Source organism: Myotis lucifugus, unplaced genomic scaffold (genome assembly GCF_000147115.1).
Source record: "Myotis lucifugus unplaced genomic scaffold, Myoluc2.0 scaffold_790, whole genome shotgun sequence".
Taxonomy (NCBI): domain Eukaryota; kingdom Metazoa; phylum Chordata; class Mammalia; order Chiroptera; family Vespertilionidae; genus Myotis; species Myotis lucifugus.
The window spans coordinates 39,295-61,060 of NW_005871838.1; the positions used below are offsets into that span (position 1 = coordinate 39,295).

General features: G+C 59.7%; 1 protein-coding gene across 3 annotated transcripts; it reads right to left on the minus strand.

The window, feature by feature from the left end:
- Nucleotides 1–2,563: 2,563 nt before the first annotated feature.
- On the minus strand, nt 2,564–21,669 carry RILPL1 (Rab interacting lysosomal protein like 1). 3 transcript variants are annotated; one of them, XM_014448258.2, is made up of 8 exons: nt 21,234–21,669; nt 15,782–15,932; nt 14,979–15,097; nt 13,902–14,123; nt 9,251–9,423; nt 8,063–8,155; nt 5,361–5,448; nt 2,907–3,043 (listed from the first exon to the last, which is right to left on the minus strand). In XM_014448258.2, exons 1-8 carry the CDS (start codon nt 21,525–21,527, stop codon nt 3,038–3,040), a joined length of 1,146 nt encoding a protein of 381 aa, XP_014303744.1. In that variant the 5' UTR covers nt 21,528–21,669; the 3' UTR covers nt 2,907–3,037. The 3 variants fall into 3 exon arrangements, with proteins under 3 accessions (XP_006106315.1, XP_014303744.1, XP_023602836.1); XM_006106253.3 differs by lacking the exon at nt 5,361–5,448 and having other exon boundaries at nt 2,564–3,043; XM_023747068.1 differs by lacking the exons at nt 2,907–3,043; nt 5,361–5,448; nt 8,063–8,155 and adding an exon at nt 8,665–8,817 and having other exon boundaries at nt 21,234–21,639.
- Between the last annotated feature and the right edge of the window lie 97 nt (nt 21,670–21,766).

The window sequence follows — 21,766 nt, forward strand, 5'->3', positions numbered from 1 at the left end:
GTTTCAGGAAAACGGGCCCTTTTCTTTGTAAATGTCCAGGGCTTAGACTAGAGCCCCGCAGGAAAGCCTTCCTGGTTCGCCCATGTCTCACCCCCTCTGATGGGCCAAAAGCCCGCCACCGGCTAGAGCTGTAGGGACTTTAGCCGGACGAGTGCTTCCCGTCAGGGAGGCATGTGTCGGGAGGTGGCATGAGAAACCAATTCAATTGAGGTGTTGCAACCCTGAGTATCAGAATATGGGGGATTTAAAAACGAGCCCTGGCCAGTTGGGCTCAGTGGCTAGAGTGTCGTCCTGTGGACCAAAGGGTCACAGGTTTGATTCCCGGTCAAGGGCATGGACATGGGTTTCCCAGCCTGGTAGGGTGGGTGCGGGAGGCAACCAACTGATGTCTCTCTCCCACTCCCTCCCTTCCACTCTCTTTAGAAATCAGTGGAAAAAATATCCTCGGGTGAGAATTAAAAAACAGCCCTGGCCGGTTTGGCTCAGTGGATAGAGCGTCGGCCTGCGAACTGAAAGGTCTCAGGTTCGATTCTGGTCAAGGGCACACGCATGGGTTGTGGGCTCGATCCCCAGCGAGGGACTTGCAGGAGGAAGCCGATCCATGATTCTCTCTCATCATGGATGTTTCTCTCTCTCTCTCTCTCCCTTCCTCTCTGAAATCAATAAGAATATATTATAAAACAAACAGAACAACACAGCCTGGCTGGTGGGACTCAGTGGTCGGGCCGAACTCTGGTCAGGGCTCACGCCTGGGAAGGTGGACTCAGTTCCCCAGCAGGGGGCGTGCGGGAGGCAGCCGATCCATGTTGCTGTTTCCTTCATTGATGTTTCTAGCTCTTTCTCCCTCTCTCTAAAAATCAATAAACACATTAAAAGACACTCATGCTCAGATCTCATCTCTGGACGTAGTCTTGCATAGGCCCTGGTAACTTAAAAAAAAAAGGGTGACCCCCCCTCCACCCATAGCAGAGCCTTTAGTAGCCACCATCACCATGACAAAGCCGTACACCCTCTGTCCTGCTTCTGGTTTACTCTGCAGACGGACTCGCACGAGAAGGTGTGCGGCGCTGTGCAGGCAGGGAAGCGGGCGGGAAGCGGTCCCATCGGGGCCTGGACCACTTAGACATGTACACAGTGGACCGGGCTTCCCCAGCTCAGCACTGTGGATGATTCTTTTTTTGAGAGAGAGTAGAAAAGAGAGGGAAAGACAGAGAGAAACATCGATGTGAGAGAAACACATCGATGGGTTGCCTCCTGCACACAACCCCACCAGTACCCTTCAGTTTGCAGGCCAACGCTCTATCCACTGAGCCAACCCAGCAAGGGGAGATGAGGTTCTTGAAGACAGAAGGTCTGGCCAAGAGTTAGTGCCCAAGACCGAGAAGAAAGGAGACTCAGGAGGGTACAGTCAGGGGGGAGAGAGGAGGCAGTGCCCAGGGAGCCGGGTATGGGAGGGCCACTAAAGGTGGAGGAGGCGGGGTGCAGGCGGGAGATTCCTTGGTGCATGTGCTTTTCACTCTCTGGGAATCTACATCTATAAAAGCCCAAGCGACCGTCCGACCAGAAGCTACGATGCACAATGACCACCAGGGGGCAGACGCTCGATGCAGGAGCCTGCCGAGCTGCAGTGACAGCTGTGGTTTTCGGATAATGCATCCAGAACCAGAGAGGAGAAAGCCCAATTCCAGGATGCGTCACCCGAGAACCTCCTCTTCAAAATCCGGACCCCTCGGGGGATGTCGGAGAGCTGGTTTCGGCCGGATCCCCACAGGCCAGGCCGAGGGACCCCACCGGTGCATGAATTCGTGCACTGAGCCTCTAGTAATTCCAACAGGCAGTGAGCTCTGAACACCAGGCTCTACAGCAGGGTAGGGAACGTCCAGCCCGTGAGCTGTATGAGCCCCTTGAAATCATTTGGTGGGGCCCTGCCAAGGCACTAGGGGTGAGTTAATTAAATGTTTGACCAAATACAGCAGGCTAATTTTTCAGCTGGTAATTTTGTATGGCCTAAGAATGATGTAATGAATATCCAATGGCCCTGGGCGGAAGGAGGCCCCACCCTGCTCTACAGCAGCTTTCCTGATGGTTCTCCCCAGCAATTTGGAAACAGAGTCGGGAGGGAGAACTGACTGATGGCTGGTTTCTTAGCAACCCCCAGCAATTTGGAAACAGAGTCGGCAGGGAGAACATGTGAAGAACAAGGTCAGGTGGAGTTCGAACCACTTCCCCCAGGTGAGGCCCTGTCTGAGCCACCTCCAGGCGGGACGCCTCAGTGCGTGCCGCTCAACGCGCCCGGTGAGCCCTGGCCGGTTGGCTCGGTGGACAGAGCGTCGGCCCACAGACCGAAGGGTGGGCTGGTGCCTCGGTTGCAGGCTTGATCCCCGACAGGGGACCATGTGGGAGGCCACCGATCCATGTGTGTCTCTTTCTCTTGTCTCTCTTCCTCCCTTCCACTCTCTCTAAAAATCAGTGGAAAAATACCCTCTGGTGAGGACAAAAAAAAAAAAAGACGTAGGCGACCATGGGACCTCTGCCCTAGAATCCCCCAGCAGCCACGCGGCAGTTCAACAGCGGCAAGGGGTGTATTTGGCGTAAAGAAGCTTGTGTTACCGAGTTAATGCAGAAGTCTGGCCTCCGTGCGCACACGCGTATTAAATAGAAACGGAGGGACCACAGTCACCTACGACACACGGGGAGGGCCTGGGTGTCCGCACACTCCGCAGAGTCTGGCAAGTTCTCCACGTGCTTCCTCGGGGCGGACAGTCTGTCTGAGGCTCCGTTTTGAGGGGCGCCTGACCCGAGGGTGTGCGAGGCCGCGAGCCCTGGGCCGCCGGGTCCGTGGCAGGCCCGCGGCGCCGGGCACGGGCGCGGGTGCAGGTCCGAGGGCGGGCGGCCGGCTCACAGGTGCTGCAGGGCCTCCTGTGCCTGCTCCGTGTAGCCGTCGTCCCGGTGGGCACGGGCCCACTGGCCGAAGGACTCCTGGCCGTGTGGGCCCCGCTGCGTGGTGACCAGGCGCTTCTTGTCCCGGGAGAAGAAGCTAAACCTGCGGGGGAAGACAGACGTGAGCGCCGCCCTCGGGGCACAGAGCGGCAGACGGGGCGGAGCAAACCCAGGCACGGGAGGAAGGAGCACACGGGGTGTGGCCGGAGTTAAGCTGGAAAGCAGCAGGGATTCGGGTCACGGTCACGGCCCCTCGGAGGGGACGGTGTGAATGGGGAGCGCACACGTGACTGTGAGGCGCCACCTCCTCCCGCCCCCTACGAGGGCCGCCCCACCGGTGGAGGCGAAGGGCTGCTGGAAGCCTCCCTCTCGGCTGCCTCGGCCTCAGGAGGCAGGGAGGTGAGCCTGAGGCCACGCGTGTGAGACGGCGTGGGGCGAGCAGGCGGACAGACGTTCCCGTATGTAGTTACGATGTGTTTATGGAACGAATCAGCGCACCTCAGAGCCCCGATGGCACGGATGTTACTGCTCAGGAGGAGGCAGAAGCAGGGATGTAAGGAAAATGAGACGATTAAAAACCCGTGAACGGGACAGGTGGCTCCGATTAGGGAAACACCGTGACTATCGGACGTGAGTGCAGCCTGGGAGGCGTCATTCTGGAGCGACAAAAACTGACTTATGGTGAAAGCCTGGCGGAGCGGTCACCTTGTGAGAAACGGCGACTGCAGCCTGGCCCTGGACAGTGTGGCTCAGTGGCTGAGCGTCGACCTATGAACCAGGAGGTCACCAGTTCAATTCCCGGTCAGGGCACGTGCCCAGGTTTCGGGCTCAATCCCCAGTAGGGGGCGTGCAGGAGGCAGCCGATCCATGGTTCTCTCTCTTCATTGATGTTTCTCTCTCCCTCTCCTGTCTCTGAAATCAATACAAACATATTTTTAAAAAAACACACCTGAATGTAGACCACGAGGCCTTTTGGAAACAGCTGCCTACTGATCACTGATCCATCGGAGTGCACCACCCAATGCCCAGAAGATGAAGGTGGCATCACAGGCCCGTTTCCAACGAGGTCTGCGGCCTCCTCCTGGGCAGACCTGGGCCCGATGTCCACCCGGCTGGCCCCCCTGGAGGGCTTCTAACCCCGTCCCGCCCTCCCCGCCTCCAACAGGTTCCTTCGATCCTCACCAAGTTCTCCTCCTCCCGAGTCGTGGTTTCTGACCTTGGTAAGTGACCCAACTGCTCAGCCACGCTTCCCGGGCACAGGGACAGGGAGGAGCCACCGAGAAACCCCAGCTGCAGACCCACTGTGTGCAGTTCCCTGTCTGCTCGCCTGTTCGCTGTGTGTGTGTGTGTGTGTGTGTGTGCACGCGCGCGTGCTGCGGCCCATGGAGCTCAGTGTGAGTCCCATCCGGGTGACATGACTGGCCTCCTCCGTGGCTACTCGGCCCTGCAACCACCTCCCAGCGGGAATACGTGGTCCTTCCTCGCAGGCCTGGGGCGAGTGGATCTGTCGGGAAGCCCTCCCTCCCGGCTACGACCTCTTCTGTGACAGGTGCGCGAGGGGCTGACGGAGGCACAGCCTGCACCCTGGGCCACGTGTGAGCTTGTTCCGGGGGTCGTCAGGGCATCAAGCCGGCCACAAACACAGCAGCCACACAGCTGTCACGTGCCCCCTCCGCCCCCCTCAGGTAAGCAGGCCAGCCACGTGCCACTTCCGTCCAAGGGGACACACGGAATCAACACATAGGTCCCCTCCTTTGCTTTTCCTTTTTTTTTTAAAAAAAAAGCCCGATCAGCTCAACTGGTGTGGCTCTGGGGTTGAGCATCAGCCTATGAACCAGGAGGTCAGGGTTCGATTCCCGGTCAGGGCACAGGCCCGGGTAGCGGGCTCCATCCCCAGTGAGGGGCGTGCAGGAGGCAGCCGATCGATGATGTTCCTGTCTCATGGATGTTTCTCTCTCTATAAATCAATTAAAAATATTTTTTTAAAAAGCCAGATGGACTAGCTTCCTGACGTCAGCTTGGCAAACACAGCAGTTTAGAAAGCTGGGCGTGAAGACTGAGAACACGGGTTAGTATCGCGGGGGTGGGGGAGGGGCGGGGGTCGCAGTGGGCGTGGTTACTGACCCGTCACTTAAAGGACCTTCTTTACTGGACCACGGACAAGGTGGGTTTAGAACAGAAACAGAAAAGACAGAGTTATCGGTGGCAGAGCCGGGACGTCCAGGCCACACGAGGCGAGCACATCGGGCGCCGTGAGCGGCACGTCTGAGCCCGCGCTCCACACCCACTGCCCCGGGGACACGCAGGTGGCGGCCATGCAGCCAGCGCGGCCAAGGGCACGGGCCAGCCCCGCGGCAGCCGCAGCAGCACACACGCCCCAGGCCAAGCTCAAAACCAGATCAGAAACACCCAGTGCCTACGAGGGACACGAGTCGTCGCACGGGCTGCAGGGTGGGGTCGTCGAGGATCAGGCCAGCCGCTACCATGGGCATTATGGCTGTAAAGATCCTGCTCGGAAAAGTACAGACAGACAGACAGACAGAGGTGAAGAGCAGGAGGAGGCACGGAAGGAGGCCTGCGCGCACACCGGGAGGGCGGAGCTGTGCCCCCTCCCCCGTACGCCGTCCTAAGCCGGGGCCTCCCATGGTGACCCTGTAGGAGCGGGGTCCCTGCCGATGTACTTGGTTAAGATGAGGTTACAGGGGAACAGGGTCCTTGTAAAGGGGGGTGTGGAGACGGACACGCACACAGGAAGGAAGGCCACGTGGGGAGGAAGGGGGAGGTCAGGTGAAGATTCTAGAAGCCAACAAAGGCCAACACCAGCCCCAGGAGAGAGGGGGGGCAGGCGCTCCCTCTCGGCCTCAGGAGGAACGACCTGTGACACCCTGGCCTTGGACTTGTGGCCTGCAGAGCGAGGAGCCTGTCTGTGGTGTAAGCCGCCTGGTCCCCAGCAAACCACCTGGCAGGTGAGAACCAGGCAGGCGACAGCCCCCGAGGGGGGACGGGCAGGGCAGGCCTGGGGCGGGGACGGCCGTGGACAGGAAGGCGCCTCGGGCCCCTAGCTGGGCCAGGACAACCAGGAGCACCAACCGATCCACTGCCGCGTATTTTGAACAGCTTGGCTTTTTCTCTTTTTGGGTTTTCTGGGAGGTTGGCTGGGAAAGGACATAAACGGACTGTCTCGGACGAGGGTGGGAGTCTCTGTGTGTGGATCGCCTTTGATGCGCCCCAGAGTGGCTGGCACCAGGGCAGGACCCTCTGGACGGCTGCTCACGTGACGGTGAGAAGAGGAGATGCCTTCTGCCAAATGATGGCCCCGCCCCCGGCCAGGCCAGAGGGCACAGCCAGCTTTCCAGGGGCTCCAAGCCACACGGTCCTGTACCCACCTTCGCCAGGACCCCCTCAGCATGACAGGGCTCCCCAAAGACACAGGCTTTGTGCGGGGATGGCCCTAGTCATGGCTGGGCCTCCTGCCTGGACACACGCCGGCCAGACTGATGCGCAGGGGCCCTGGACACGGGCCAGTGCGGCCCCTGAATGGGCGCCCCTGCCTCCCGGGGGGAGCCCCTGCAGAAGCACCCCCTCCAGGGAACGGCCCGCCAGGAGGCAGCTGCGTCCTGGGTGCCCTGCAGCTGGTTTGAACTCTGGAAGGCAAACCAGGCGCGGCCCCAGCTATTTCCAGGCTGAAGCGGGAGGGTGGTGGGGAGGACAGGACAGCATGCCCCGCTGCCCCTACCGCTGCCCCCCTGGTGGCCGCTGTCTGACCCGCCGCCTCCCTGGCCCCCCTCTGCCTGCTTCCTGCCTCGGCCGGCCCCTCCGCTCTGAGCTGCAGGAAGCAGCTGTGTGGGTCCCTGGGACCCCGAACGGGGGCTGGGGCCACACAAAGGGGGCACCGGTGCCTGGTGTCCACTGGGGACGAGCTGGAGTCGCTCAGGCGCTCCCACGTGACCTGCAGGGCAGTGCCAGCCGGCCTCGGGGCCAGCAGCTGTGCGATCACAAGCTATTCTTGGACCGTCTTCTGGGCACATTGTTTTGACTGGCAGCGGAGTTTCTGGTTCCCTCGAGCGGTTCAGCCCAGAAATGCAGACAGTGGCGCCTCGGGCTTGTGGGCCCTGGAGAGATAAGGGAACTGGGCAGCCGGCCCACAGCTGGCGACTCAAGTCCGGGGGAGGGGCAGGGGCCGGGGCCGGGAGGAGGTGGGACAGCCCGGGTGGCAGACAAAAGGCCTGGGCTAAGTCCTGACTCCCAGGGCCTCACTTTCTTCTGAGAAATGGGGTGAAGTGTCCCAGCTCGGAGCCACCCGACTTGGGGGAAAGACAACTTCGCTCAAGTGCTCCAAGCTGGTTTATAAACTCTCATCACAATCTCAAACGGTCTTTTGATGCAAAAAAACACGGATGTAGGCCCGGCCGGCGTGGCTCCGTGGCTGAGCATCAACCTAGGAACCAGGAGTCAAGGTTTGATTCCCAGTCAGGGCACAGGCCCGGGTTGCGGGCTCGATCCCCAGTGTGGGGCGTGCAGGAGGCAGCCGGTCCATGATCCTCTCTCATCACTGACGTTTCTCTCTCCCTCCCTCTCCCTTCCTCTCTGACATCAATAAAAATATATTAAAAACCAACAACACTGCAGTAGCTGTAAGTCTAGTTGAGGGCAAAGATAGGCTGCTCTTTCCTGCGTGTCCTCACAGCGCCCCGGGCCTGACCCTGCATGCATTACGCACCAATAACTAATCAATGAAGGTACGGAGGGACAGGTGGGTGAGTCACCAGAGCAACGCAGAGATGCGGGGCGGACCTGGGCCCACTCCTGACCTCTCGAGCTGGGGTTCCAAGCCCTTAAGCAGCACGAGCCACACACCCCCCAGCCTCAAGGACACACCCCAGCAGACCCACTCAAGCAAGCCTTCCCCACACCTCTGCCCAGGGACCCCAGGAGGACTCGGCACCCACAAAGAGGTGAACTCAAGTGAAGGGCAGGCCCCACGCGCCCGGTTAGGCCTGTCTCAGCGGGAGCTGGTTAGTGACAAGCCTGGCCCTGGAGCAGGTGCCCAGGAGGCGTGAGGCCAGGGAGCCGCCAGGGCAGCCGCCAGCGAGCAGCCGTGGGCCGGAAGCTCGTCACTTACAGTCGCTTGATCCCAGACTCCGGCTGGGGGGACATCCTCGGGTGGACGATGGGCGGGGGCTGGAGTATTCGATTTTCCTCTTCTATTTCTTCACTGGAAGGGGGTGAGAGGCGGAAGGCAAGCGTCAAAAATTCCAGGAGAGCTGGGACATTCCAGAAGGGTGTTGTCTGGTGGCCTGGGAGGACTTGCACTTGGAATAAGGGGGCCCCGGAGGCTGGCACCGGTGGCCTCTGCCTGGGGGGGCTGCCCCTGGGGGGGGGCATGGCAGTGAGCAGGGAGGCGGGCCCTGCAGGCGACGGGCACAGGGGCCTGGGACCCCTTGGCTCTGGGACCCTGTGCGGCATCGCAGGGACGGACCCACATCTCCATTTCCAGTTTCCTTTGAAGATTCCAGCCAAAGAGAACTACGGTGGAACCTCGTTTCTAGACCGTCCCCCATCTCGAACAATTCCCTTCTCCACCCGGCGCCCTTTCGGGCCGATACCCGTACGCGCAGCCAGCACCTCGGGAGACAGAGGAGAGAACGCGCGGGAGCGAGGGTTTCCCACTGAACGTCTCAGCGAGTCACGCTGGGAAAGGCTTAGAAGCTGTTCTAGAACAGGTTCCTTTTGCTTCTGTTGCTGCTTATCATGATCGTTACATTTCCCTTTTTTACTGTAATTTCCTTTCCTTTTCGTTAAATGCTCATTGACATTTCGTGTCCTCTTAGTTTTTAAAGTGTTTCTTTACAGATTCAACAGCACAAGAGACAAGTTCTGTATATGAGAAAGGTTAAAACGGAATCATTTGGGGTCTGGAACGAATTAATTCAATTTACACGATTTCTAATAGGAAAAAAGAGTCGGCTTTCCAACAGCCTCCGGAACCAAGTAAGTTCGAGAAACGAGGTGCCACTGTACTTCCTGTTTCCTGTTTCCTGAAAATGCTGGTCTCCAGGCCTTTGTGTTTCCTCCCGTCTGGAATACGCCACCCGCCCCTCCACCTCCCCCCGCCCCCGTCCTGAAGGGTACCCTCTCCTGTAGAGCAGGCCCCGTTCAAATGCCACCTCCTCCATGAAGCCTGCCCAGAGTGAGACTTCGGCCAGAGAGAGGCCCCAGAACAGACGCAGATGCAACCCTTGTCTTCTAGGAGCTCACTGTCCCCAGGCTCCGCACGACCCCGGGGGCCGCCGGGGCTCCCGACGCTCACCTCTTATAGTACGCCAGCTCCTCCTGCAGCAAGAACACCTTGGACTTGAGCTCGTTCCTCTCGTGCAGCACGTCCCGCAGCTCCTGCAGCGTGAAGCGGGGGCGGTTGGGGTCCTTGAGGTCCATGGCCGCCTTCTCTGCCTCCGAGATGCTCTCCTCCCGGCCAGGCTCCGCCTGCAGGAGGCAGAGATGCTGCTGAGCTCCTGGCCGCATCCTGTCCCGCCCACTGCCCACCCTCCGGGCCCCAGCGGCTCGCCCAGGGCGCTATTTTAGGCTCCCGCGGCCTCCGCTCCCCTTCTGTGAAGTCCTCTGGGGACGAAAGCCGAAAGCCGGCGGCCACCTGTCCATTGTCCGCCTTCTCAATTACCCAACCGGACACCCAGACCCCGCGCCTCCCCACCTGACTCGGGGTTTCATTACCAGCTGCATTCAGAGGCGGCCAAGGAGGAGAATCCGCACACCAAGGCCGCCACCTCAGACCCGCCTGTGTCCCTCTCCCAGCCTCACTCAGACCACTGCGATCGATCGATAGATCGATCGATGGATCGGGCCAGAGCAGCTGGGATCAGCGCCTGCGCATAATTCGCTCTACCTTTTCATTTGTGATTAAGTCACATGCCTCTTCCCACTTGCGACCAGCCTTCTGGTCGAGCCCTTTCTCCCCCGTGGCCGTGGGCACGTTCCTTGGGGTTCAGTGGAAGCTCAGCTCAGGGGGTGTAGGCGGGGAGAGGGTCCCACGGATGGATCCCAGCATGCTAAGTCACCTGATCCAGGCCAGATCCAAACCTGGTCCTCCCACCCTCTGCCAGAAAAAGGAACTTTAAACAAATGACGATAAGCCCACTGACATGGCTCTGTGGTTGAGCGTCGACCTATGAACCAGGTCCCGGTTCGGTTCCCGATTCCCGGTCGGGACACAGGCCCGGGATGCAGGCTCCATCCCCAGTGGGGGACGTGCAGGAGGCAGCCGATCCATGATTCTCTCTCATCATTGATGTTTCTCTCTCTCTCTCATTGGTTTCTCTCTCTCTCTCTCCTTTACTCTCTGAAATCAATAAAATTAAAAAAAGGAGGAAAAACTCAGGACAAGAGGGAACTTCCGCTCCAGAACAGGAGAATGAGGGACTGAAATAAAGACCCTCCCCGACCCCCCAAAACAAACACCCCACAGCGGCACAGGCCAAGGGGACGCGGCCTGAGTCAGGGGCGCGGCTGGGATGCTGGGCTCCAGAAGGCATCCTGGGAGCGGACAGGCTGTTCTGGGAAAGGACACCTGAAAGGAGACACCCCCCCCTCGGGGCAGGTCAGGTGACAGAAGGGCCGCTTGGCAGGCAAGGGGGGGAGGGGGGAGGGGGTGACCCGGAGTCAGCAAGCAGCAGAGGCAGCAGGGCAGCAGGAAACCCAAACCTGACACCCCCACCCCACACACACACCAGCTGGGGATCAGAGTAGGCCCCCGCCCACCCAGGAACCAGGGGAGGACGTGCTGGAGGACTTCGCCTCCCAGGAAAGCGCGTGTGCGGGGCACGCCTCCAGCTGGGCTGTGGTCATGGCAGCCCTCTGCACAGCTAGACTCTGAGGGTGCCCCCACCCACGACCCGTGTGGCCGGTGCCCGGTACACAGCAGGAGCTCACTAACGGCGACATTTCTCTTCCCCTGCCCAGGTTAACCACGGAGCGTCCTTGAATGTCTAACACGCATTCAGTATGTGTGAAGCGTTAACTTTGTGCTGCTGGCCACTGAGCTAAGGAGATGAATCAGACAGGAATGTGCATGTGGAGGAAAGAGCCACATAAATGGAAACTTACACGGTAACAAGCAGAGTGAAAGGGTGCGAGACACCCAGCTCTAACAGAGGGTCGCAGAAGGCGTTACTGCAGATGCGGTCTCTGTGCATGGGGTCTTGACGGATGTGTAGGAGTTTGCTAGGAACTATGCCTCCCTCCACCCCCCGTCTCTGCCCCTCATTTTATTTGGCTCTGACTGTATTCTGTATAAGTACCGCGCGCTAACCGATTGCGACACTGGAGCTCCTTTGACTGTATTCTAAGACTTCTAATCAGTGGCCAAAAAGTTTAGATCAGAAGACTTCACACTAAAGCTTAGGTTCTGGGCTTCCTTTTGGATAAAAATGGGAAGATTGGGTCACAGTGGACCCGCACGGCGACACTGTTGCTGCGTAGCTGCCACTCTCCGTACCTGCTCCTCCCACGGCTGCTGACTCCCACAGCTTTTTCCTTCTCGGCCTCGGACCCTGAGGCATCAGGGGCCCCTTTGGTGGCCCCATCTCAGGCTCACACACTCCCTCCAGGCCCTCCCTCCCCGGAACTCGGGTCCTGCTGTCACTGGGGCAGGTCCCAGGTTCCCGAGTCTCTGGGAGGGGCCATGTGAGGAGTCCCCCCGCCCGGGAAGGCGAGAAGCCCTCAAGAGGCTGCCCAGAGCCGGGAAGTGCCACCAGCGGACCAGACGCCGGCGGGTTTCCCACCACAGAAAGGAAAGGGCAGTGCCGTGCGTGACGGAAGCTGAGCTGACACTACGGTGGCCTCACACTGCAGCACAGTAACCAACCAGGCAGCACGCGCACACCCTCACCCACACAGTGCTCTACGTCAGCCTGATCTGACACGAATGAGTACGTTCACACAATGAGCCTGGCTGGGGCTGCCAGGTGGCCGACCATGACCCCGGAGGTCACGGTTCGCCCCGGTCAGGGCACATGCTCAGGGTGCAGGGGCGTGCATGAGGCAGCTGATCAGTAATTCCCTCTCATCACTGCTGTTTCCGTCTCTCGGCCCCTCTCCCTGCCTCTCTGAAATCAATTAAAATATATAAGTAAACTGAGAGGCTTCCCTTCCCAGAGGCCTTTGGGTGCGCTGCCGGCCCCTCTCCGCGCCTGTGTTTCTCCATCTCGCCCTCGATAACCCAACAATATGCCTAGGAGCCCTTCCCGCCGGACTGGGGGGCCCCTATAAACACTGCTCACATGGGGGCCCCTATAAACACTGCTCTCAAGCCGGCGTCTCCCCTTGCTCAGCCCAGAGGCTGCCCTCAGCCCCACCGAAGGCTCCTCGGAGCCCGAGCACTTCCTCTCTGGAGGAGGGAAGGCTGTTTCACAGCGAGTGTCTGAGCCCCTTAGAACGTGGGGGCTTCCCAGGCAGCTTTGCCATCAGGTCCTGCCTCTGGGGCCGCCCCTTAGAACGTGGGGGCTTCCCAGGCAGCTTTGCCATCAGGTCCTGCCTCTGGGGCCGCTGCCCGGGGGGCAGAGGAGGGACAGCTGGGGGCTCGGGCTTCTCTGGAGGCCACGGGTCCTGATGCAGTGCCTGGGGCAGCCCCGATCGGCCCGTCCCAGCCGCCATCGGCCGATCGGCAGCGGGCCTTCTAGGCTTACGGCACCAGGGACCGTGCAGGTGGCCTGGGTTATCTCGGATTGTCCGCTGCTCCCAGGAGGCGCCCTGGGCACAGCCGGAGGGAGAGGCCCGGCCCCGCTGCTCCCTGGGGAGGTCCGGGAGCCCGGCCGACAAGCAGTGGGGCCTGTGCAGAGAGGCGTCAGGGGGTCACGCCTCCATCAGGGCCTCCATCCCGAGGCCTGGCCCCCTGCGCACGCTCCCTGCTGCCTGGGCCCGTCATGGCCACTTCCTGTGCCCCAGGCCCAGCAAAGGGGACCGACTGTGCGAATTCAGCCCGAAACCCGGCCTCACCCGATGGCTCCTGTCTGCTTTCCTTGCGTACTTAAAAGACCACACAAGCCTGGCCCATGGCTCAGTGGCTGAGTGTCGACCTATGAACCAGGAGGTCAGGGTTCGATTCCCAGTCAGGGCACAGGCCCGGGTTGCGGGCTCCATCCCCAGTGTGGGGCGTGGAGGAGGCAGCTGATCCATGATTCTCTCTCATCACGGATGTTTCTATCTCTCTCTCCCTCTCCCTTCCTCTCTGAAATCAATAAAATTATTTAAAAAATAAAATGTAATTTATGTACCATAAAATCCACTCTTTTAAAAGTACAGAATTCGGTGTTTTTAGTCCATTGAATTGTGTGACCATCACCACTAATTCCCGAAATTTTCATCACCCAAGGGAAACCCCGTCGCCATTAGCACTCACTCCCCATCGCCCCCCGCCCCCTGGCCCCCAGACCCTGCAGCCACCGTCCGCTTTCTGCTCTGTGGATTTGCCTGTTCTCGACCTCAAGTCCCTGGAATCATGCAGCATGTGGCCTTTGTGTTGGCTACTTTCATGTAGCATGTTTTCTAAGTTCATGCATGTTATGGCGTGTGTCAGCGCTTCATTCCTTTTCATGGCTGAGTAATATTCCACTGATTGGACAGACCACGCTTGGTTTATCCACGAATCATCAATGGACATGCAGGTTGTTTCTACCTTCTGACTACTGTGAGCAGTGCTGCTATGATCTTGCAGTATGATCCGTAGTTACTGGAATGAATGAGTGAATGAGTGAGTGAATGAATGAATGGATGGAGAATGGCAGGTGCCTGTAACCACCTCTGAGCCGCCTACTCTGGGCTACAACGCTGGGGGCCCAGACCTGCCTCTACCCCCCGCTGTGTGTCCTCCAGGCAGCAGCTCGCGCTCTCTGGGCCTCCGTCCCGTAAGGCGTCACGGGGAAAAGGCAGCCCGAGCGGCGTGCACTCACCTCGGGCTCCTCCTCGCCGTTCTGGCTGGGGGCGCCCCGCAGCCGCTCCCGCAGCTTCCCGAGCTCCGCCCGCAGGCTGCCCATCTCCTGCTCCTTGGTCTGCAGGTCGGCCTCCAGCTCGACCTTCTGCTCGATCAGGGCCTTGCCCTGCGCCTCCACCACCGTGATGCGGTGCCGGAGGTCGTGGTTGATCTTCATCAGCCGCGTCTGCTGCTGCTGCAGCTGCGGGGAGAGAAAGGCCACTGAGGGGGCGCCCCGCGGGGCTCACGCCGCGCACGCACGAGGCAGACCACCCGGCGCGTGCCACTCGTCCTGCCCACGTCTTCATGGGTTTGACATGTGTTCACATAGCTCCGCCGGTGCCAGAGACGGGCGATGTGTCTATTTACTGTGGAAACTTTACGGCAGATGGAAGATGCGTGTCTTGTTAGTACAGGAAGACAATTTCCCAGCAGATGGAAGTAACATGTTTGGAGAAAGGGGTGTGTGTGTTGTTTTTTTTTAAATTACGTTTTTACTGGTTTTCGAGAGAGAGAAAGGGAGAGGAATAGAGATATAGTGACATCCATGATGAGAGAGAATCATGGATCGGCTGCCTCCTGCACGCGCCCCACACTGGGGATCGAGCACACAACCTGGGCCTGTGCCCTGACCCGGAATCGAACCCTGACCTCCTGGTTCATAGGTCAATGCGTAAGCACTGAGCCACGCTGGCCAGGCAAGAAAGGGGTGTGCTTTCCCAACTCAGGCAGAGACCCCCCCCCGCCCCGCTGCACGGGTCCCTGCAGCAGCCTGGGGGGCGCGAGTGGGCGGGCTCCGGGAACCATGCACTCCAGGGGGAAGCCTCAGGGTCAGAGCCAAGGCTGAGCGGGCCTGGGGCCTCCCCAGGGTGTGGGTGGCAGGAGGCAGGTCCCTCCCGCTGTTCCAGGGCCGGGCCCGCCAGGCCTCAGGCAGGATCCGCACCCCACGGAGCCCACGGAGCGAGACCCGGGGGGACGGGGAGCCCCCTGAGGGAGCTCTGTCTCTGGCTGGAACCTGCTGGCCGGGAGGAGGGACACGGGTGGGCTGGTCACTCACAGCCTCCACGTCCTCGCTCTTCAGGCCCAGCTCCCGGTCCTTGGCGCGGATCTCATCGCGCTGCTTGTCCACCACCTCCTTCAGCTTCTTCATCACCTGCCGCTCCCGCTCCGACATGCCTGGGAGGGGCAGCGAGACCTGCAGGTGAGCCCCCGCCCTGCCCGCTCGCCCCTGCGCAGCTCCCCGCTCCGTCCACCCCACATCAGCACTTCCTCACTGGACAGTGCCACGTCTGAGCCTTCCAGGGGTCCTGGGGGACAGTGTTCTGCTGGTGAGGGACCCCAGGCTGGGCCAGGCCAGTCACGCCAGTCACGCCAGCTCAGGGTCCTCCTGCCCTGGTGGTGGCATTGTCTGCCCAGAACCCAAGAATTTTGGGTGTATCATTTTTGTTGTTGTTAATCCTCACCTGAGGATATTTTTCCCATTGATTATTTTTTAGAGAGAGTGGAAGGGACGGGGAGAGATAGAGAGAGAGAAACTTCGATGTGAGAGACACATCGATTAGTTGTCTGCCACATGCACCCTGACCAGGGCCAGGGATCAAGCCTGCGACCGATCAGGATCGAACCCGGGACCCTTCAGTCTGCAGGCCGATGCTCTAGCCCAGTGGTCGGCAAACTGTGGCTCGGGAGCCACATGCGGCTCTTTGGCCCCTTGAGTGTGGCTCTTCCACAAAATACTGACTTCTGAGCATTGGCCACGAAGTTTCAATCGCACTGTACGTGCGCCCGCCCGCACGTGGTATTTTGTGATGGGCGTGGGAACAGCCTTCTCCCGCGCCCCCCCCCACCCCCCCCTCCTACCTTCGTGCTTCTGGAACTCCTCCTCGGAGAAGCTGACGTCCTTGTGGGAGAGGTTGGTCATCAGCTGCTTGTTCTCCTCCTGCAGCTGGGCGATCTGGGACAGGAGGTCCTGCGCCTCCCCCCGCCACACGTCCTCCACCAGCTCCAGCTCCTGCGCGGGCGCGGGCGCGGGGTCAGGGCCTGCCGGGCTGGGGCATCGGGCACACCGGCCCCCATGGCAACTTTGCAAACGACAGGAGGCGCCCTTCCTGTCTGGACCTGCCCAGGTGAGACCTGCCCAAGGTCCGCCACAGGCTCGCGCGGCACCTGCTACCTGTCTGGACAGGATGGAGGAAGGAGCAGCCCCCGGAGATGGGGCCTCACAGGCCCAGCCGCTCTGGGGAGCCCACACCCCTGACCTTTGGACAGACCCTCAGTCAGGACAGACTTCTCTCCAGGGAGCAAGAGGCTGCAAAGACCCCGGGGGCTGCCAGCTGGCCCAGAGTTCCTCGTACGTCTCACACGGGCATCTCTTCGAGCTCCTGGGCCAGTTCCTGAGCCACCCCGAGCCTCAGTTCCCCTCAGCTGAGGAGCCCTAACATTACTCAGCCGTGGAAAGGAGCGAAGCACCGACACCTGCCACAACGTGGATGAACCTGGTAAACGTCGCACTAGCCCTGGCTGGTGTGGCTCAGTGGATAGAGCGTCGGCCTGCGGACTGAAGGGTCCCGGGTTCAATTCGGGTCAAGGGCACAGGCCCGGGTTTCGGACTCGGTCCCCAGTAGGGGGCGTGCAGGAGGCAGCCGATCCATGATTCTCTCTCATCGTGGATGTTTCTATCTCTCTCTCCCTCTCCCTTCCTCTCTGAAATCAATAAAAATACATTTAAAAAATAATAAAATAATATTAAAACAAAAACAAAACATCCACTAAGTGAAAGCGGCCAGACACGGAGGCCCACACAGTGCAGGATCCACTCCTGGGAAATGTGCCGAGTAGATAAATCCACAGGCAGAGCAGCCTGGCCGCTGCCCGGGGCAGAGGCTGGAGGCGGGTAAGGAACGACTATTAAGGAATACGGGTGTGTTTTTTAGAGAGAGAGGAAGGGAGAGGAGAAAGAGCCACCTCCTGCGCGCCCCCCATCAGGGATCGAGCCCGCAACCTGGGCATGCGCCCTGACTGGGAATCGAACCAGCAACCTTGTGGTGCACGGATGACGCCCAACCCACTGAGCCACCCCGGCAAGGGCCATATGGGTTTTCTTTTCTGAGCAATGAGAATGTTCCAAAACGGACTGCAGTGATGGTTGCACGGCTCTGCGAAATGACTAAAACCATGGAGTCGTATGCTATAAGGGGTAAGTTGCATCATATGCAAATTACATTCAATAAAGCTGTTACCGAAAAACCTGGCATTTTGTAAAACTGCAAACTCGGCAGCATTATCGCCGCTGCCCGCACAGAACGCTGGTGAAGGCGCGGACACCGGAGCCTGCTTACCTGGATCGGACTGTCTCCGCCAGGTCCTAGCTGACGTTGGACAAACATTCAACCTTTGGGAGCCGGGGATACGAGGCAAGGAGTGTAACCTGTCCCCCCAAGGGCCCTCGTGAGGGTGAATGGTTCTTGGACGCAGACCGCCTGGAAGTGCCAGCAGCAGGAAGGGCTGCGGCGACTCCTCCCACAGCGGGTTCCTCCCACGGCCCGTCACCAGCTGGCCCGGGGGCCGGACGGCAGCATCGCCTCCGTGTGTCTCCGGAATAAGCTCCTAACTCCGCTCCCCTTCTTTAGGAAGCTCACGGCACAGGGAAAAGGGGGGCAGTAACTAGGAACTCGCACAGCTGGCTCAAGGTCACAGGAGAGGTGAAGGGCAGGGCCTGGGTTCGATGCCCGGTCAGGGCACAGGCCCTGGTTGCGGACCCGATCCCCAGTGGGGGCCGTGCAGGAGGCAGCCGATCCAGGATTCTCTGTCACCACTGATGTTTCTATCCCTCTCTGCCTCTCCCTTCCTCTCTGAAATAAAAATATTTTTAATAAGGTATGTTATTAAAATTAACCTCATCTGTGTCTCTTCATCAATGTGACAAGCCACACTGCATTTCCATGGGGCAGCACTGTGCTGGCCAGGTGGGTCCCTGAGGGCCAAGACCTCACCTACTGCGGTCACTGCTCTCTCCCAGAACAGTGTCAGGCGCACAGTAGGTACTCAATAAATGTCTCTGTCTAACGAATAAACAATATGTGCTACTTACATTACATGCCACTGGGCCCACAGCCACTGCTTGCCAACACCTGTGTTTCCTGCCTTCCCCGTGCCCACCCCCCACCAGGTGAGGACCCCGCTCTCCCTCTCTCTCTCACAGGCCCCCCGGGAGGCGTGAAGCGTGCTGTGACTTGTCAAAGGGCTTGCAGACTCAGTAACCAGGGCGAAGGAAGGAGGGAGGGAGGGAGGGATAAGATCGAGGACATTTTCCACATTGTGGAAATAACACCTTGAAGAGCCTCTGAGATTGCAGGGGCGGGGCGGGGCGGGGCGGGGTGGGACCGGAGGACTCTCTCAGTTCCCCAGGAAAACAAATGAAAGGGGCTGGGGCTGGGCTGGGGACAAGGCTGTTGTCCTGGGATCGATGAGCCTCCTCCTCAGTGTTTACAAACAGGCCCTGCCCCTGAGCGCACTGGTGCTGGCTTCCTGGCCGACAGCCTTCCCGGGGCGACAAGGGCAGCTGGCCGGGCATTCCACCCCTCCAGGCCTGGTGGCCCCCGCCGTCTCCCGGGGGGGCGTCCCCGCTGCAGAAGGACCGAAGCCGGGGGTGCGGACATGGTGCTAGGACTCTGTGTGGCCTGGGCTAAGCTCCTTGGTCCCTGTTAAGAAGCGTGAGGGGCCGGGCCAGTGTGGCTCAGTGGTTGAGCACAGACCTATGAACCAGGAGTTCGGGGTTCAATTCCCAATCAGGGCACATCCCCAGTAGGGGGCATGCAGGAGGCATCCGGTCAATGATTCACTCTCATCGTTGATGTTTCTCTCTTTCTCCCTCTCCCTTCTCTGAAGTCAATAAATTAAAAAAAATTAAAAAAAAAAAAAGAGCCATGAGAGGGTTTCAAAGATCCTCCCCTCTCTGAGAGATGGAGCCCCCTGGGGCAGGAGTCGGGGTGCCTGGGATGGAGGTGGGGTCCCTGATGCCAGTGAAAACCTCTTCGGGCCTAAAGACAATGCTAACAGACAAGGCCCTCGCAATGAGCTGGGCTCTGTCCCCAGCGCTTAACATACATGAACATATATGACATACATGAAGCTCTAGAGTCCTCACCACAACCCTACGAGGTGGGCAGTGTTATCCCATTTCACAGCTGGGGACACTGAGGCACAGAGAGGCGCGGTGACTTGCCCAAGATCACACAGCCCGTGAGTGGGAGGGCTGGAAGCCAGGCTGTCTGGCTCCAACGTCCCTGCCCTGGGAATCGCGACATCAGCTGCAGCACCAGGCGCCGTCGAGCTGGCGGGGTGGCCTGGGAGCTTGAGTTTCCTTCCTGACCCCAGGGCACAGGGACCTCTGAGGACAAGCCCAGTCCAGCCTCACACGCAGGTGCTCTCAGCTTCCCACGACCTGCCCTCCGGTTAAGACGGCAGACACCGCCCTAGCCGGTGTGGCTCAGTGGATAGAGCGTCGGCCTGAGGACTCAAGGGTCCCAGGTTCGATTCCGGTCAAGGGCATGTACCTTGGTTGCGGGCACATCCCCAGTGGGGGGTGTGCAGGAGGCAGCTGATCGATGTTTCTCTCTCATCGATGTTTCTAACTCTCTATCCCTCTCCCTTCCTCTCTGTAAAAAAATCAATAATAAAAATATACAAAAAACCAAACAAACAAAAAACACATTTATTAAAAAAAAAAAAAGACTGCAGACACGGCCTGGGCCCGGGCTATTTTCCGTGAAAAAACACTCAGACCTCAAAGGACCTCCTAGGCCAGTGATGGCGAACCTTTTGAGCTCGGCGTGTCAGCATTTTGGAAAACCCTAACTTAACTCTGGTGCCGTGTCACATATAGAAATTTTTTGATATTTGCAACCATTGTAAAACACTTATATTTTTGATATTTATTTTATGTATTTAAATGCCATTTAGCAAAGAAAAATCAACCAAAAAATGAGTTTGCGTGTCACCTCTGACACGCGTGTCATAGGTTCGCCATCACTGCACTAGGCCGTAGGCGACGGCCTGCTGGGAGGTTCAGAGAGGCACAGTGTATTTCCTGAGGCCACACAGCAAGCCGGAGCCTGCCAGGCACCTGGGCCCCAGGAAAGGCGTTTCCCCCTGTTCCCAGGCGGAAGGTGTCTGACAGGAGCTTCCCGGAGCGGAGGGCTTGACCGGACACCAGTCTCCCACTTCCTCCTCTCCAGGCACCTGAGCTGGACGCCTGGCCCAGAGGGGAGGCCCTGAGTCACCGGCCCATAGGGATTCTTGTTCACAGGGCAGAGGCTTAGCTTTAAATCTGCCCCATTTCATTGCCTTCCCCCAATTCACTCTTTTAAAATATATTTTTATTGATTCAGAGGAAGGGAGAGGGAGAGAGAGAGAAACATCCATGATGAGAGAGAATCACGGACCGACTGCCTCCGGCACGCCCCACACTGGGGATGGAGCCCGCAACCCGGGCCTGTGCCCTGACCGGGATTCGAACTGGGACCTCCTGGTTCCTAGGCTGACGCTCAACCACTGAGCCACGCCAGTGGGCACCCTTCCCCCAACTTAAACCACCAGAGACACGAGAATGATCTTCACTGGGGACCGGCTCTCGCAGCACTAAGGTGGGACAGGTCCTTCCCCCCCACACACCCTCAGTGTTTTCATCTGTGAGATGAAGATCACTCCTTCCTCACAGCTTTGTGAGAACAAGATAAAATCCAGGGGGAGAGAGCGCCCGGGAGCACAGGCTGATGACCCAGGAGGAAGCCTGGGAAGCGATTTGCCAAGAGGAACCCGGGACCCGGGTCCCCCAGGCGCTGGAAGCCACACCCCCTCTGCTCTCTGGGGGGCCCTGAGATATCAGGAAAAAAGGGGGCTGTATCTCCTCTTCCTGGGTGACAGGGAAGGGCAGGAAGCTGATCCCATTTCTGAAAAAATGTAATATTATCTGGGCCGTTTAGATGCTATCTCGTTACGTTTTATTCTAAGTTGGCTCCTATTACCGTCACCATGGGACGTGCGAGGAAATCAAGCCCAGAGAGGTTAAGGAACTCCGCCTGAGGTCACACAGCTATTGAATGGTCAAGGTGGGATTGGAACTCGGGTCTGACTCCACAGAACTGCCCTTCATCCCCGGGGGGTACAGGACAGTGTCCCCGGCTGGGCAAGAGCGGGCCAGGCCCCCCACCCCCCACCCCGTCCCTCCTGGGGTCCCTGCCTTCCCGTCCGTGCGCGCGCCCCGCGCTGACGGGCCCCTGGCCCGGAGGGGCCCCCCGCGGCCGCGGCCCACCTTCTGGTGCTTGCGCTCCTTCTCGATGCGGTCCACCCTCTCGAGGCGCAGGCGGTCCAGCTCCAGGCGCAGCTCGTCCAGCTCGGGCGCGACGTGGTGGCGGCTGACCAGCACCTCCAGGATCTCCAGGACGCGCACGACCTTGGGCATGAGGCGCGCGATGGCCTCGCAGCCGTGCTGGTCGATGACCCGCTCGAACTCGTGGCCCACCAGCGCCGCGATGTCGTACACGTCCATGACCGTCAGCTCCGCCACGTTCTTCTCCAGCGCCGACCCCCGCTCCTGCTCCTCCATCGCCCCGCCAACTAGTGCAACTCCCCGAACTCGCCGCGGTCGGGGCAGCGCCCGCCGGGACCTCCCCGCGCCCCTCTCCGGCCGCGCTCAGCGGGCCCTCGGGCGGGGCGAAGCGGGCGGGCGGGCCGGTATTCGGCGCGGGGGGGAAGCGCCGGCCCCCGGGAGCCCGGGTCGCAATCCGTGGCGCGGGAAGCGGGGTCCCCTTCGGCCCGGGATTCCTGCTCCCAAATGGGGGGGAG

Excerpts from the sequence above, each read along its gene's own strand:
- RILPL1 (XM_006106253.3), bottom strand. The coding sequence starts at position 21,527 with ATGGAGGAGCAGGAGCGGGGGTCGGCGCTGGAGAAGAACGTGGCGGAG. Across the intron at positions 9,424-13,901 it reads ACGGCGAGGAGGAGCCCGAG|GCGGAGCCTGGCCGGGAGGA; the intron begins GTGAGTGCACGC and ends TGCCTCCTGCAG. Across the intron at positions 3,044-8,062 it reads GAGTCTGGGATCAAGCGACT|GTTTAGCTTCTTCTCCCGGG; the intron begins GTAAGTGACGAG and ends CTTCCCCCGCAG.